Source organism: Accipiter gentilis, chromosome 11 (genome assembly GCF_929443795.1).
Source record: "Accipiter gentilis chromosome 11, bAccGen1.1, whole genome shotgun sequence".
NCBI classification, from domain to species: domain Eukaryota; kingdom Metazoa; phylum Chordata; class Aves; order Accipitriformes; family Accipitridae; genus Astur; species Astur gentilis.
In genome coordinates, this window is record NC_064890.1 from 13,807,257 (window position 1) to 13,825,120 (window position 17,864).

Here is a 17,864-nt window from a genome sequence, read left to right on the forward strand (position 1 = left end):
CTGTTTTACTTAAAGTGTTTGCTTTCTTGTGTCAGGAAACTCTTTGTATGTCAGAGCTGCACTAACATGTTGCTTTGCTGCTGGAATGTTGTGGGATTGAATGAACTGCATTTTTGTGTTCTTGAAGGCATTAACAAATTGGAAAAGTCCATTCTGGGTGTGGCAGCACCCTGCATTGTAACTGCTGTGACGGGCTGATTTCCCCAGATGTACTTGATGTGTAGCTGAAGGGTGGTTGCATTGCTTGGAGCCAACCATGGCCCTTGTACATCCCTATCTGTACCAGGAAGAAACTGAGGATAAATATGGTGACATTGACCAGCTGCATCTGAAATGACCTTCATGGAATGGAGTTGTTTGGTGCAGAGCTGTTTGTGGATTCATGTAAGATCCATCAGTTGTACAAGAGAATTTTAAGACTGGTTCTGAGGTGATGCACAGAAGCAGCGGTATATCAGGTCCATAAGCATCATTTTGGAGCCATGTAAGGAGTTCAGTCTGTGCTGTAGCATCTGTAAACTTGGAAGGAAGCTTCCTGTCTCCTTAAAGCAGTTACTGAATGCAGCATAAACACAGAAGTCACAATGTTGCAGGTGCATTCTGCAGTGCTGGTATTAGCTTGCATGTGTTCGCAGTGGCAAGTAATAGGGTGGTAATCATGAGTATACTGACTCATTGCAAGCAAACTTCAGTCGGTATCTTGTGTGAAAGACTATTTGTTTTAGATACTCCATCTGTAGTGTTGCTGTTGGTCTTCGAGGTCTCACTTTTTTTTTGCAGCATAGATAAAGCATATCTCTCTGCTAGGGTCAGGAATCAAAGTCCTGGATGAGTGGCTGAAGTATGGCTTGTGATCTACTTGTTTCCTTGGTGGTCCTGTAAACTGTGGGTCTATCATATTATCTTGAATTTTTATGCAGTATTACGTAGCATCCTGATCATGACACCATTCAGCGTTTAGGATATTGCAGCATGGACATTTAGAGGCCAGTCATTGTCTCCTTTAGTTATTTTAATCTTCAGCTTTTCTCAGAGATTGAGGAAGTTTGAAGGCTGTATGTCATTCTTGCTGGATGCCAGAACTAGTGTGGTGCAAGTCTAGAATAAAATAACAGCTGTGCTGATGCAAAGCCCGTACAAACACAGCAGGTCTGAAATTAGCCTATGTTTAAACAGAGCTGAACTAAATTACAGCAGTAGGGCATGCAGATAAACAATCTGGAAATTCTTTAAAGCAGTTGAAAGATCACCAACATGTGAAGCACAGCTACATAAAGGGTTTGTGTTTGGTTTTTTTTTTCGGGAGGAGGGGGGAGGTATTTTTACACAAGCTTGCTCTTGGATGGAATGCTTCTTTAAACACGAGCATAGGCTGTGCAGTACATGGCTAGTTTCCACATACTAAAGAACTGCATTGTGTGGGTGCAGGTCTACTAAGTATGCAGCAACTCTGTTTAGGATGAAGTAAATCTGTCTCTGCAGACAAGCCCATAAAACAGTTTAAAATATCCCTATTTGGGTGTATTGGCCTGCTGAAGCTTCTAGCTATAAAGTTATACTTGGCTTGTAACAGATGGTGTTTATTGTTTGGGTTTTTAAAAAATATTATTATTTTTCCCCAGGTTACAACAAAACTTTTACAGTTTCTCTAGAAAGAACAGAATCTCATCAATTGAAGGAAGTGGCTTTTATGAATCTTGGTAGGTTACTTGTGTTACTTCCCTGTGTGACTGCCATTCTCTGTCCCCAGTAGGGAGACAAATGGCTAATCATTCTCTAGAAGGAAAGGATTTTTTTTTTCTTGACTTTAAGTAGTTGTGTTATTTTGCTGCTTTTTTTTGCTTAACTTTTACATTTGGCATTTGATACTGCAATACCTCAGTATTGGTAAGCAACTTCCTCTGAAATTGCCTCAGAATCTGCTCTGGAGATCAGCTGCTGAGTTCTTGAGTGTCTCAAGCCTCTTGAATCCTCCCCTGGAAACCCAAATGTATTGCTAGTGTTTCCTGTGTTAATGCAACAGCAGCTTTTAATTAACTCCTTTTATATTTCCTAGATATAATCAATTCCATCAGAGAGAAGTGGGCCAAGATGAGAATCATGGGAAGCAGCCTCTTAAAGCAAATAAGTGAACAAGTGCTAAATTGACCACTGTTATTTCTTTAAATAGACTATTATGTGGCTGCTTATTTGCCTGGCCAGTTCCTGCACCTCCTGAATATTGAGCATCCTGACCTGCTGTGCTATAGTTTATTTCTGACAGGTATAGTAAGACTGCTGCTTGAAGTAATTTTATTGTTGTAGTGGAAACTTGTTCAAATCTCTTTACATTAAAGTTGTATTTGTCAGCAATTGCTTTATTGCACAGTGTTCTGAAGAAGAAGGAGAGACATTTTAAAAATAAGAATGGCATTTTTGCCACTTTTCATTTTAGAAAGAGAATCTGAAGTGACATTTCATACTTCATCTATTACATACTTCCAGTTTGTTATGAAATGGAAGAAGACCTTTCACTGAATTTGAAATTCTTTGCCTTGGTTTCATAGTTTCCCTTCCCCCATCTTTGCACATGCTTCTTGGTCCTCCACTGTTCTCAAATTTCACATGGAGATGTAAATTTGATTTTACATTTCCTTCCTCCAATTGAGTTGCTGTAAATGTGTGTGTTTGGAGGGTGTGGGGAAAGGAAATCTGTGTTTCCTTCACCTGATCAGGCTGATGCAATTGATTTAGAGTCTCATCTGAAAGGCACGTTATTTCGTTTCCAAAAAGCATGTCTTTATGGGAAGCGGGTTATTTTTGGAAGGGGGGGGGCTTTGTTTGAAAACAGAAATCTGTTCTTCTGATTGGGTGAAGGAGAGGTAAGTAGTGGGAACTGGTGCAGGGGCAGCATCACAGGAAGTTAATACCTATTGTATATGCATAATGAAATACTGTTCTGCTAGAAATGAGTGGAAAGAATCACTGTTGTATGGTGGGCCTGATTTCTCTGATGCAAAGGATCTGGAATCCTACTGTATAGTACTGTGGTGGTGAACCTTAGTACTAGCATAAATAAAGTGGTTTTGATCTGATACTTCAATCAGTAACTATAGAGCAGAACCTTCCTGTTCTGGCCGTTGGGATTGATGGTAAGAGATCCACCAATACAAGTTCGTATCATGATTCTGCCTTTGAGCAGTTCTGAACTGCACCAATATGCTTAGGTGCAAATTCTAGTTTTGCATTTCTATTACTGGCCTTGTGCCCTTCTCTGTTCCATCCTATGTACTCTGATTTGTCTTGTGACAGCATTGTGAGCCTCAAGTCTGTACACCGTCTCTGCTTCAGCAGTAGGGAAGGAGAGAACTGAGTATGGACTGTGATCCTCATTTACTTCCTTTACCCAGCCAGCACCATTCCTCCTCCTCTTCAGTGTAATACCAGGGCAGCTAGTGCAAGAGGCAGACTGTTTTTTACTGCTGGGGACCTGGGAGTCTTAAGAGAAATATTGGTAGCAGCCAAATTCTATGTTCTTAGTCCTTTTTATTATCAAATCAATGTTCTTCAGGTGAGGATGCAAGAATTGACATGTTGCAAAACTGCTCCATCCAATCCCCACTCATGTCAACAGTCTTGGACTGCCGCGTAGGAAGTATGTATGCCGTGAGCATCAGTGACAGCGCCTTACTACAGTTCCTGCAGAACAGCAAACAAGACAGCGAGAGATTGGCAGCTCTACATTGTGCCCTGTTATACTTCCGACACACAGAAGACTTGGAAATGCAGGTGAGAAAAGAACTTCCTCTAAGTTTTTTCAGCGACTGATGTCGTATACAAAGCAGCGTCAGGGCATGAATGATACCAGCCAAAGAAGAAAAGTCCTGATTCACATGTTTTGGCAGTGCCAAGAGCCTCATCAGCTGGGCTGCCTGAATTGCTTTATTGGTCAAGGCTGTCCTGAAAACATTTATCTCTGTATCACTACTTCATGGAAAGTCTTACTACTGAAAACAAAGTTTCTATAGTCTCTTACAACACATGCTTAAGCAGAGAGATGTGACAAACTCACCTGTTCTTATTCTGACAGATAATTTGGTGGATTTCTGAGAACCTGTCAACATGTCATTCTTTTGACCCCATTCAAGAATTTATCATCGGTAGGTATTTCTTTTCCTGCATGCTGAATTTTCCTGCATGCCCTAGGTGTGGCTGAAAGAGAAGCCACAATGTCACAAACTGACTCTCTTCTTTCCACACTTTTTGGTTATGATTTATGTTAGCTGACCTACATTTTGTGGTGTTAGACACAATATCAGTAGTTTATAGGATACATAGATCTCCCAAAATCAGATTGGCAGTAAAGCTTTTCAAATGCATTCTTCTGTCTAGGGGGACAAATAGATTTATCATTATTTTAGGTCACTGGAGAGCAAATTCTCCATCTGGCTGCTGTCTTGGATATCTGGGATGTAAATAATTGAGATTGGAGTAGAGGAACCAATCTCTAGCCTAGCCCAAACCATTTTTTCATAAGGATTTGGCATATCATGATATTCTCTTCTAACAGTTGATTCCTCAGCGTAGCCAGTGCGTGTCCTGTGCCCTGAGCCTTTGTACAAAGGACCCCTGCAGCACTGAGCTGTAGCCAAGCAGCTGACCCAGCCCTGCAGCCATCTGGACTTCTCTTCCTCCTTTTGTGCACAGAATGGGACCAGTTCCACCATGGAGGAAACTGTTTCAGAGATACCAGCAGGATTTGTCCCTAAAAAAGTGTTAGACAAGGAACTCACTGTGAAGCCTGCTCTCATTAGCTAATATTTTATACAGTCTTGCCCTTATAAGTCTTTTTATGTTGCATTCAGCCTCCCTGTACTGCAGAATGTGTCCAGAAACTCACAACCTGGATAAACTTTTGCCCTACACATCACTGCTTGACTGGATTGGGGTAAGATAACAGCTGGTACTTTAATTAATAGCTAGAGGGAGTCTGTGTTTTCTCCCTTAATACAGCCTTTAACTTGTATGCCTTACCTTTTTGTAGACATACTATAAATCCATGTCTGGGCTTTATGCCCATTTTATTTTGTAAAGTCTTAACTTTAGTGGTGTTATCCATGAGTTGATTTTTTTCTGTCAACAAATAAAAGCATTTATAAAACAAGAACAGCTACTATAATGAATGGATTATTAAATCTCTCAGTTTTCATAATGAGGTATTAATTTGTTGCATATTATATGAGGTTTATAATGAATACAGAATACATTTAACCAGCAAAATCACGCAATTATTTCCAAGACAAACAGTATCAGTAGAGGTAAGATTTATGAGTAAGTTTGCAGAAGTAAAATAACTTTAGGCAAGACTCTACAGTTACAGCAAATAGCTTATTTTATTTTCTCTGATCTGACACTATTCTAATATGTTGTCTTTTTTTAAATGAGATGAATGAGAGAAATATCTTCCATATTTCTTGTTGGCAAAACTGAATGTATAGTTTTAGCTAGCTAGCTAGTTTCACAAAGGAAATGGGTAATGGAGATTCACTTAGATACCCAAACAGGCCCATGTTTTATGCTAAATTATTTATATTCTTATAATTTGTCTGTATTTTTAGATTATCCCTGGAGTAACATGTGCAACAGACATTATTTCTCTACCTGTGTTAGAGGTAAGTTCCAGTATAAAACTACATTTGTATTTGCAGATTAGGAGCTGCTTTTTTGTGGGATGAGGGTGTGCTAAATACTACTGAAGCAGTGTCCCCACAGCCCTATCCCAAAATAGGGGTGAACAGAAAATTGCCCTGTTTGAAATGGCTTATGCGTTTACTAAAATATCAGTTATTCAGGCTGATGTTTGCTAGCTCAAAGATGTTTTGTATTGTCTTTCCCTTCCTGAAGAGACTTCTTCCATTCAACAGGGAAGATCCTCCAAGAATTAATTCTTGTTAAATTTGATTGATACCTCTTCATTTTGTGACTTTGTTAGCTGTTAACTTGGCACAGTGGACATGTAGGATTTCTACATATCTCTACATATCCCCACTTTGAGGGATATTTCATTGTGCTGCCATTGCTACCGACGGTTCATGACCCTCTCTCTTTGTTTTCTCCAGAGCATCCTGTGATTGCACTGGTGTCAGGGCTTTGGCTAGCTAAATCTAGACAAATTCCTGCACAGACTGGAAAAGGTGGTGAGCTGGATGGGGGGAGCACATGCTGTTTGAGTAGGAAATTGTACTTTCCATTGAAAACAACATGAATGATTCTTCCCATCTTCCATTCCTCTCCCTTGGCTTCAGTTTAGAGAAATACTTGAAATTTTCCTAAGTGTTCCCCTACAAAATCTGAGAGAGGCTTTTAATAAGCACGTTGTCGTGGAGGGCTGATGGGAAGAGTCAGAGCTTGAATGCAACACTACCAGCAGCACATGGGAGTAGACTCTGGATACATGACAATATTGTTTCATGTAGCACTTTAAAGAGGTGAGAGTCTGTTTCCTCCCAAGTGCTTATAATTAGCTTATAAAGCTTCACTGTTCACAAAATCTTTTAAAATCAGTGAAATTACCCACTGCTCACTCACCCTGCAACAGTGCATCACAGCTGTACTGCTACAGATTCATATGACTGCTGTCAGGGAATTGGGCTTTGCACGCTTTGCTTGGGAAGGCTGCCCTGAGAGCTGGGACACCTGGGAAAATCAGATCTTGAGAAAATTTGTTGCTAGGTAATCCCTGTAATTCGCTGAGGTCAAAGTTAGCAGGCCTTTAATTTGTCTGAGATTGAACCTCAAGCCCCTGGGGGCAAATGCCTTTAGCAGCTATACTTCCTGATTGTGGAACTCATTTCCTATTTCTGTCTGAAACCTAAACAGATTGAAAAGGTCAGAGTTGAACTAAAGACAAATATTTCCTGCTAATTTTGACTGCAAATTGCTCTGACTCTTGAGTGAGGACAAAGATGATAGTACACAGGGTAAGGTTTAGTGCTTTGGCTGCTCTGTGCCACTCCAGTGTCACAAACCCACCATGGCTTGAGTTCCAAGTGGTCAGTTGTTGGTGTTTCAGTTGGTGTGTGTTGTCGGCATTACAAGTCAGACCCTGGTGACAAATCTGATCCTACAAGTAGTATTTCTTTTGCAAAGATTTTATGGCACTTCACAGAAACAACAGTGAATTGTTGCTTTGAGAAGCTTTTTGGAGTTCCGAATTATGGGTTCTGAGCCTGTGAATTGTTCAGAGCCTTTGGGAGGGCTATGTCCATATTCACAAAAAAATTTGTGCTATTTGGGTAACAGGTGTATTTTTATCACTAAATTCCTGTTCAGCAAGAGGTATTGAGAGAGTCTGTGAGAAAGGGGGAACAGTCAGTCCGATTGTGAAAAAGCTTTACATAAGGACTGCAATTAATAAGAGTCTGATTATATTTTTTTTTCCTTTTAAACACAGAAAACAAAAAAGGGGGTGCAAATGGGCTTGATCAGAAAGGGAGAAGGAAGGGGCAGGAGAAAGAAGGGAAGAAAACAGGAGGAGGTGCAAGAGAAGAGTGAAAATGTGTACTGCAAGCAGTTGTCAGAGAGATCAGCACAGGAAAAGGCAGCCTCTCCCTCATGCTGTGCTGAGCCACTGGGGTGAAGAGTGATGTTTTAAGGAGTAGCTGCCTGTGCAGCTACATAGTTAGTTACACAGCTCTCTGAATACCTTCGCTGCTGGGTGGACGTAGCACTACAGTTCCCCTGGAGAGGACATACACCTCTTAAAGGTCATTGTTACCTTGCATCTTTTCAGAGGGGTATAGCAGAGACTTCTCTTTGTCTTCAGTTAAAAAAACAGTACTTAGGAAAGGCTTTATGGGAGCTTTTCATAGGCTGCAATCTGGTAAGGCCTTGCTTTGACTTCTGGTAATACAATGTTTTTTACATGTTCATGCTTAGGTATTAATTCCTGACTTTCCAGAAATGTCTGCAAAATAAACACTGTGTAAGACAAAGAAGCTTTCTCTTTCTAGTCCTTGCCTTGATGATCCTCAAGAAATAACAGATTTCATTAAAATAATACTTTATTTTAAACTTTTGACTTTTTAATGATGTCTAATACAGTGCAGGTTTTCAGTGGTGTCTGCTTTTAATTCTGAAGTCTACCACTTCCTGTTACAGATTCAATATATGAAAGACATTTGCTGTCTTGCTTTCCCCCTGCCACACATCAAACAAAATCCAGTGTGGCCTGAATGCAGTTTTGCAGTGGTGGTGCTGTCGTAGTTGCATAGATTGGTCACTAGATGATACCCTTATGCTATATTGATATTTCTCTGATTTCATATTGGTAACATTTAGGGAACCTACTACAGTAGTAGCTTGTTAGTTAGCTCCCGCAGGATGAACATATGGTGCCATATGCACTCCTAGTTTCCAGCTGCTAAATATAACTAACATGAAGCAAAAAAGGGATTTATTTTTCTCTTCTGCAGCTACAACAATAAAGTGACAATCATCACTGGCAGCAAAAGGGAAGTGGCTGGCAGGATTGAGTCTCTGCAATTTATTTTCCTTGGCAAATTGTAGTTTATAGTAGGAAGTGGTTTTAAAGGCTTCTGAGGTTTTCTTCTAAAGTTATTGTCTTTGTAGAAAAGTAGGGGAGAGAGCAAAATCCAACATGTTAATTGCATTAATGCAAGATGGAGGAATTTTGTGAAATCAACCTTTTCTTCCTTCAAATATCACTACTGTAGTTTCTGTATTGGGAGATAAATGTCTATAAAGAGGGGCAAGAACAGCTAGTACCATATCTTGTTTTTTAAAACTGCCAAAAAGAATTGCCTTAATCTCATCTCTTCCTCACCAATGATCACATCACCCCCCCCCTTATAAAAAGCAGCTTCAAATCTTTATACCCAGTCCAAGAAACCAGTGTGTGTTTGTTTGGTTTTTTTCCTCCTGTCTGTTCACTGCTGAGTTTAAATTAATTTCGGCATTAGAGTCAAAGGCTTTAGAATTGCTATGGAAATGTTTGGATTTTGTTTCTTTTCTGGGATGAGGCACTGTTTCTTGAGGTTGGCAAATGGATGTTTGCAATGTAAGTATTAGTGCAGCTTGAAAATAGTGGCAGCCTGCAGCTGCCAGGATCATGGTGGTGTTCCTCTATTTGGAACTACTAGAAACCCAGAATGGGATTTTTTGACCAAATGTAAACATTTACATCTAAGTCAATTGCCTAAGGCTCCTTTTACAGTCAGGGGAAGCCTAGACAATATGGCCACTGTAGTCTGTGGTGCAGTTCTTCCCAACCCCTCCCAAACATGTGAAATAGGTCAGATGAATTATGATTTACAAATACTCATTTCTTCCCAGTGACTTAAAAGGATCTTAAGGTGGCAAAGTATCTGCGTTACAGGCACCAAATCTTGACCTCAAGTTTAAGTGCTACCCCTGCCGTCAGATCAAGGGAATAAAAGTACTGGGAAAAAATAGTGTAACTGCTTTTGTTTAAATTTTTTTCACTTAGGTTGTTATGAAGCTACATTAACCAGTTCTTTCCAATCACTTAGTGGGAGGGTGATTATAAGAGTGCAGCCTATATTCTGTATTCATACTTTCCCTACAATACTTTGCAGTTCCAAAACTCCAAAGGCTTCTGGGAGAAACTCAACTCAAACTTGGAGAGTGTGAAGTATGCAGAACCACACTTGCATTACCACAGTAATGTGCTCAGGAGGGAATGGCGTAACCTTTCAGAAGAGGTAAATATGCATGCACTGAAACAGCCTCTGAAGTGGATGTTTTAAAGCCCAACATGGAAGAGTTTGCTTTTTTTATTTTGAGGATAAAAAAATGGGAACCTGATGATAAGTGCCAAGACTTGCAGTCATTTTACTTCTAAGGTGATTACCTGTAAGTCTTACTCTGTTAAAATAATGTGAGAAACTAAACAAAAGCAGAGCTTGCACATACCTGTATTGTCATGTAGGTTAGATGTGTGTGAGTGCCTATGAGCATGGGTAGTTGGGTTGAAGCCCCAATGTGCATTATTTCTATTCAAAGGGAAAACCAGCTTAATTTCTTATCTGCATTTTATCAGTTTTAATTGGCCTTCTGCTTTGTTCATGTGGGGATTTTTGTTTGTTTACAAACCAGAGAGAGGAGAGAAGAACCACAGCGTATATGAGGAATATTTTTGAAAATGCCAAAAAGTAGGTACCGTTTTCTATTATATTTACCCTTTCTTATTTTATTGAAGTATATTGAAGGATTTAACATGCCATTTAAATAGTTGATTAGGTATCTGATTAGATATCTTAATTTAAAGAAGATTATCCAGCTGAAAATCAATTATTGGAATCCTTGTAATCACTACAGCGTGATCTGAAATATCCAGGCCTGTAGAGCTAGGTATTTTATGGTAGACATGAAGAGTTATTGTTATGCAACCTAGACAGTTGGATTTATTTAATGCTATTTAATATCTTTATTAAATTTAGTTACATGTACAGTTCTTGGATTTCTTTAGCTGTCTTTGAAAGATCAAAGGGTCATCTAAGCTTTATAATGCTCTTATTAAATTCTTTAGAGTAATGCATATGAAAAAAGATTATTTTTTTGTTTCAAACCCAAGGGTGCTTTCTCATCTGGACACTTGGGACTCTGGTAAGTAAAACTTGTCTTGATGTAGGCCTTAGCTGTAAGCTTTATTAGAATACTTCCATCTAGCTGTTGTTGGCTGAAAATAAATTGCTGGGTGTGTTTTCAGCACTGAAGAGTTTGAGGCATTAAGATGAATCGTTATTAAACTACAGGAAAGCTTTCTCTCTGATAGTAGTGGTAGGATCATACACTGGCTAGGAAACCTTTGATAATAAAGTTCCTACTTCATGTAGGATTTAACAACATAAGCCATAGACCTTTGTCTGCCTAAGGATTTCTTCTTCAGGATTTTTCTCCTGGAGCAGAGTATCAATGGTGTTACTGTTGAGTCTTGTCCACTTATACCTGCCTTTGCAACTCTAGAACTTGTGTACAGTACGAGATTATGGCTGGTGAAAAAAGTCATGGTGTAGAGATGACAGGCTTAATGAATTTCCCTAGGCCAGGAACACTTGAGGTTTTGTGATGCTCAGTTCCTCTGTCACAAATAAGTAAAACTGAATTTAGTGGTAAATTATGTTCCTGCATTTTACACATCAGTGCCTTCTATGTATTCTGCCACTGTGTGCTGTGAAATGATGCTGGTCTAAGTGCTGCTTGCTCCTTTTATTATGAAGAATTTTCAGTGCATTCATTTCCAGCCCTAACACCAGTCATCCACACCGCTGCTGGTTATTGCTACAGGCTCTGACTTTGAGGGACCTTATACGAACTTTGTGAGCCTCAGGTCCATGTTTTCTAAAGGTGCTTATTGATAAAGAAGTCAGATGTTTAACTATTAGTAGAGAATTTCTAGACAGCTGCCAGCTGGTAACAAGCATCAATGTAGCGTATCTTCCCTGTAGATTTTTCTTCAGGTCCTTTAAAATCAAGCAACAAAGGTCTTTATGCTGCTAAGTGGTGGAGTAAATATATTTCAAGGTGAGCAAAGATGGTTGGGAAGAACTTTGTGAAAATTTAGCACTTGGGTCTGTAAAATGTTGACTTGGTTTTATGCTACCTAATGAAATAAGAGATTGCTTTTCTTCCTTTGTTGTTAGTAGACAGGAAGCAGTGATTAGGAAATACAGGGTATTAAATTTCAGTAGATACTGTAACCTCCTTCCATTTAGTTAGAAAATTTGTGTTCTTTTACTTAGCAGCCTGCAAATCTGAATAACAGAAGCAGCCAGACCATGGGAGAGAACCAGGAAAGTGGGAGGTGGTTCTGTGGAATATTTACTTTCTGTCTAGCCATTTCCTTGGAAAACCCACACTACTGTTTTAGTTTGTTTGTTTGTAAATGACAAGATCTAAATAGCATATGCATTTGCACTGGTGTTACCAGAAGGTTCTCCGTGCCTCTGCTGTACTGTATCACCACACTGTGATAACTCTTAGTTAAATATCATAGAAAAGAGTAATGCAAAAGAGGCGTAATGTGGTGTGACAGGCTTGTGTTCCTCTGTTAAGCACTTGAGGGAGAAGATGGCAGATACAGGGTTATTTTCCATTCCTCAGTTGTCTCTTATGCAGTCGTTGATTCTTCATCTTAGTTCTGTAGGTGAGTAGATAAAATCACAACTTCTGTTTGTTTGTTTATGTTTCTAAGTACTTTTGAAGCTGGTTGAAGTCTTCTGGTATTTCTAGTGTCATGTCCTTGAATGATTCTTGCTCTGTTTATTTCAGAGGAAAGGCTAGTACCTCTCTTTCAAGAAGAAGATTATCAGCAGCAATTACTAATGGGACTGGTATGTGCTTTTGTCACAGTGTGCACTAGAGGACGCACAGCCTCAACAAATGTAAAGAGTAAGCTTACAAGTTCCAGTGCTGAGTGGAAGCTCACTCAGAGTAGCTATGGGACAAACATTGTATTTCCTAAGTTTTACAGTTCATAGTCATGATATCGTGATATCATCTTAACAGGGCATGAGATCATAAGGCATAGGGGAAAAACAGCAATGGAAAGTTGATTTGTCAAAATGCTTTTTCCCAATATAACTTTTCTTTGGCTAGAAACTGTTATTCCACCCTCCTGGAGTTCATCTTAATCTGTCAGTTACTTTTGGACTACTTTACATCCTTAAAATATGTATAAATAAATTCCCCACCATTTTCCTCAAAAGAAGATCCCAGATATTCTTGCTTCTCAGTTTAACACCTTTTTTTACTGTCTCCTTTTCTTTCTATCTCACTTCTGGGACTACTATGACTATTCTGAGGTCCCTTCCTCTTTTGCACTGTTTTCACTGATGATCCCCCTAAAGGATCATCAGTCCTTATGCTTCTGGGTAATAAATCGTATCTCAAATCCCCACCTGTCCTCTGTCTAAATACACATCTTTGTTTGTCTCTTGTTCTCTTACTATTAAAACCAAATAAAACTCTTCAGCATGCAGTGGTAAGTCTGAGCACTGCATCTGTGAAGAGCCTATCAACACTGTCCTGTCTGTCCAAACCTAATGCAAATTTTCATTCTTTGCAGTCGTGTCCCCTTGTTTCCAATTTCTGCCTCTCATTCTCTGAAGCCTTTCTACATTCCTTCCCTGCAGTTTATTCAGACAGATCCAAAAAGCAGGTCACTGCTGTCCTTTTTCTATACTTTCCTAATACCTATATCACTGTCCTGACATACTGAGATTAATCTACTTATAAACTCCTCGAGACAGAGATTTTTGTTTGCCTCAGTTTTACTCTGAGCTTGGAAACAAATAACACTTCATAGTAATTCTTAGCAAAGAATCAGCATGGACTTGAGTTGCAATCTGAAGCTACATTAGGTCAGAGTATTTCAGAAAGGAGAGGGTAGGGAGTGGCATGAACTGTATGATAACAAACACCTGATTTTGAAGACTTTACAATTAATGTTTAACCTGAAGTTGCCATTAATCACTTGGGTTCTCAGGTTCTTGGTTACTACCACAAACTATACTTGTGCTAGTTTTCTCTACTGTAAAATCCCTCAGGTTTATTTGTATGTAATAAATACTTATATTCTCAGGATTCAGTGTTCATATTAAAATCTTTCTTTCATGCTGTTAATTTGGTTTGACCCAGAGAGATATAACAACTGTAAACTTTTTCTTTTCAATGTCATTGAAAGTTCAACTTAGTGCTCATTTTGCTGAATTTGCACCAAGTAACCATTTTGAATGTTCACATCTGCTGTTGAATTTGACAAGATTGTATAGTAGCTTGGGATCTCACTCTGAACTGGAGTTTTGTAACAGGGAAACATTTTGTTGTGCTAATGCCTATTGGTCAGGCCCTGCGCCTGCTGGAGCTTTTGCATTTCTTTTAAGATGCCCAAGGACACTGAATTGTTGGCTTTTTTTTTTCCTAGATGGTTGCTCAGCTAAAGGATCACCTTATGAGACATCTGCAGTATGTAGGAAAAAAGAAGATTGACCAAATAGTTTTGGATTACGTTGCAAACCTGGTTAGTTTGATTTCATAGTCACTATTGTGAGCAAGCATGTATTTGTTGGAGGGTAGGGCCTTGGGTATGTACTGTGTGTATGTACTGTGTGTATGTAGCATATATTTGGTGTGAGGAGATTGTTTTTAAGATGTTTAACCATATTTTGTTGCTTAATATTGTATATATTGATAAAGGAAAGAATAACACTTAAATAATACTTTAAAAAGCTGCATTGGTCACTCAGAAAAGACAGTTCCCTTTACAGCTTGTGCAAATGTGGTCTACTCCCAGAAATGAAAATGTGAATTCGTCCTGAAAGTTGGTCTTTAGATCCATTTTGGTTCCTGTAGAATACATTGCTCCGTGTCTTGAATAATGAAAGTACTATCAGGGGAAAGACAAATTAAGAAAAAAAGATTTCACTCCAATATGACATGACAGTAAACCATCACTACTGCTACATACTGAATTTGATGGGCTTTTTGTGAGTGTAGCAGGAGACAAAGTTTTGCCTGAAGAAATCCATATAAACTACACTAAAAATTTCTTTTCCAAATTCCTATTTTTCTGTCTTTCATCCTCTTAAGAGAAACTTCAAAAAAATAAGCTGTAAAAACTGTGACTGTTGTTCATAGATATTATTGTACCTGATTTTGTCTGTCTCAACATTCAGTCCTTTAAGTGCAGAATGCAGAGTCCACAGAAGCTCACATGGCAACTAGAAAATAATCTTCTTTGTGCTAGCCCTGCCACACTACTCAGTAGAAAATCCCCATAGTGTCGTTTTCTAGTGATAGAAATCTCAGGAGTCTTTCTTGAGGCTACTGGTGCCTGCATCTTTTCGGCAAATTGGTTGTGCTGTCAACATTACAATGTTCTCTGAACTCCTGCAGCTTCTGCTGAGGCTACTGACTTTTCTATTCAGGCCTTGCTCTGTAGCTTGGCAAGATGTTTCACTGGTAATTGGCAGTCTGTTTTCTGTAACTTTATAGGAAAGAAAAAAAACCTGGTGGCTGATTAAAATAGGAACAGTACAGCATGAACCAAAGCTTTGTACCTGAAAACAGTGCTGAAAAAAAGCACAAATGGAATGTTTATTCTTCTTTAATTCATCTTCTAGTTACCATTTGTTCATTCTTAATATAAACTGAGATAAAAAAATATGAAAAACACCTATGCAGTCTTGATCTGCAAGACTAAACTGTTGTAGACTAAACCTTACAATCAAACCAAATCTCAGCCCTCCCCATCAGCAAACTCTCAGGATTAATTTTTTTTTTTAATGTCACTAAAAGTAAGAATTCTCTCAACTCAATTTACAGACTTCTCATTCTTAGAAAAGCTATAAACAAAGAAAATATGTCTCTAAAAATTGCTTCTGTCCTCTGGCTGGTGCATCTTTGGAAATATTTAGAAATTATTTCATTATCAGGCTTGGGTTTCCCCTAATCCTCATCAGAAACTCTGTATCTTAAACCTTTCTATATACTAAATGTTTGGAAGTTCTTCAGGGGAATGAATTGTTTTGATTCTTGCAACAGTTTTCTGTAACATTAGCAGCGTGTAGCTGAGCTACTGAAACCAATGAAATAGGAAGAGACTCAAAATTATTTGCTTGTCTGTTTGCTTTCATAAAATACTTTTTTATTGTACTCAGGAGCTAAGGAGTGGCTGAGAATAAGGCTCTGTGGTGTGTAGCCACTGTATAAATCACTTGCAGCTGAAGTTGAAGTAGCCAAGACATGGGAGCATTAACAGTTTCTCATAAAACAACAGACTAGTGGCTGGTTGCTGTCAGAGACCTGTGTGTACTTGTATGCAGAGAAGTAACGTGGGCAAGTGTGAATGACATGTTTTAGTGGGAATTCCCTTGTTTACCGAGGAGGTCTGCAGAGCCCAAGTATGCTTGGTTACCAGTCCACATGCCACCTAGCCTGCAGTAGTTGCATGTATGTCCATATTCACTCTCACCCCTGCTATCACTTTATCTTAGCTTTACTCTGTATCTCTTCCTCTCACTCTTTTCATTTCAGTGGGGCAGGAAAGGGGGGGAAATCGCTTACAGGGACAACATAACATTTGCTGCCCTGACAGCAAGCAGAAGGGGAGGCAGAGTGAACAGACCACCTGTGGCACAGGAAAGAGGCAGACCAGAGCAAACTACTGACATTTCTCTGAAAGTGCCTGCACCTTTTTTGCTTGTGTCTGTGGCTAGCTATCATCCGATGTGGTCTCAACTGCAGAGGAAAAGCAGACAGACACCATTTGGATTTGAGTTTCCTTGGAAGGAGGATGACTGCCTTGTATCCCCTGCACAGGAGGGGATCTGGAAGACAGCAAGACCTTGTCTCACTCCCTTTTTTCCCTTGCTTCCGATTCTTTTCTTTCGCTGCTTCCATGTCTTTCCTGTAGAAACAGCTACAGGAGCTGAGCACTTGTGGTTCCAAATTACTTTAGTGGAACTTCAGTCTACTCAGCACCATTGCCTGGAAACATAGATGTTTCAAGACAGCAAGGTGCTTTGCAACTGTCAACGTAGGCTGTACTGCATGCACTGTCTCGCTGTTGATCATGTGTTCTCTCATTAGTTTAGAGCACTGCAAGGGAAATGGCTTCTGATACTTGCCCAGAAAAACCTAACATTGTATGTCTTTGTTACTAAATAAAAAACGGCTTTGCTGTGAAGGTATGGCTGTAGCTCTTAACTTGGTTCCCCCAGAGACCCGCTGCTAGCCTTGGAGATGCAGCTGCCTGTAGTCCCTTGATAAAACAGATAAGGTTTCCGTTCTCTCATGCATGTTACTCTGTTATATACTGATAAAAGTTTGAGACATGGCTTTTCGTTCTGTATGTATTTTCTACGATGTCCATTGTCAGATGCTGATCTCCAAAGTGAGTAGTGCTGTTGGTGAGGGTGTCATATCACAAGCATGCATATATTTAAGATTTAAGTATGTTGTGATAGCTAGGTTGACTATGACTTAAGAAGTTATCTTTCTATACCCTGTGAAAGCTGTACAGTTTTCTGTATTGTTAAGCAAAGAATATTGATTCTGGAGGATCATACCTGTGAAAACAATTTTTACACAAATAATAAGAGGTGATTTCAGAGTATAAGAACCTTCCCTTCACCTCAACAATGATCTTCAGATCCAGCTGTAGCTCCCAATGCAGAGGCCTTAGCTGCACCCTGTGTGCTGGCCAGAGATGAAAGTCATTCCGGCAGCAGGTGCGCTTCTTGTGACCCTTCTCTGAAAACTGGAAATCACTAATTTCCTGGAAAATGAGTGAAGAAAACTTGCTATATTCCAGAGAGATTAAACTGGAGCTTTCTGGAGCTTTCCACTGTATCCAGAGAGTATGAAGATGGAAAGTATTAGGTGGTTATTCTGTATCAGGTAGCTGTGCAAGGCTGGATGGAGCGGTGGAGAGAAAAGGTGCTACCTTGTAGAGCTTTCTGGCCAAGATACAGAGGAGAGCACTCAGGAGCATTACTGAAGACCAGTATTCCTGTTCTGGCCTTTGCATATGAACATCTCCTGTGTGTCCTGTTTCTCTCTTGCTCAGAGCCTGTGACAAGTTAGAGGTTGGAGAGGGCAGAGCGGATGATGAGAAAAGAGCGGGGAAAAAGGTTTCCTCGGGAGGGGGGGAAGAGTTTGTAACTTCTCGTGACACCTCTGTGCAGAGCAGGAGTCAGACTTGCTTCCAGAGAGTTTACTGGGACTGGTTGATTAGTGCACTTTGAGGCTTAGAGATAAAAGGTGTAGAGGAAGTGTCTCAATTCTGTTACTGAGATATGGAAGTGGTTACATGTGACAAACTGAGGTGCTGGCAAAAGGAA

General features: G+C 39.6%; 1 protein-coding gene across 2 annotated transcripts in view; it reads left to right on the forward strand.

Moving 5' to 3' along the window:
* The window catches only part of GSAP (gamma-secretase activating protein), a 47,543-nt gene that overhangs the window by 20,840 nt on the left and 8,839 nt on the right, over nucleotides 1-17,864 (forward strand). For both annotated transcript variants that reach the window (XM_049813662.1, XM_049813661.1), the window contains exons 14-24: nucleotides 1,623-1,700; nucleotides 2,171-2,263; nucleotides 3,551-3,768; nucleotides 4,070-4,139; nucleotides 4,845-4,927; nucleotides 5,598-5,651; nucleotides 9,597-9,722; nucleotides 10,117-10,172; nucleotides 10,595-10,626; nucleotides 12,292-12,353; nucleotides 13,946-14,041. In XM_049813662.1, the coding sequence (XP_049669619.1) occupies nucleotides 1,623-1,700; nucleotides 2,171-2,263; nucleotides 3,551-3,768; nucleotides 4,070-4,139; nucleotides 4,845-4,927; nucleotides 5,598-5,651; nucleotides 9,597-9,722; nucleotides 10,117-10,172; nucleotides 10,595-10,626; nucleotides 12,292-12,353; nucleotides 13,946-14,041 (968 nt within the window). The remainder of the gene's footprint in view (nucleotides 1-1,622; nucleotides 1,701-2,170; nucleotides 2,264-3,550; nucleotides 3,769-4,069; nucleotides 4,140-4,844; nucleotides 4,928-5,597; nucleotides 5,652-9,596; nucleotides 9,723-10,116; nucleotides 10,173-10,594; nucleotides 10,627-12,291; nucleotides 12,354-13,945; nucleotides 14,042-17,864) is intronic.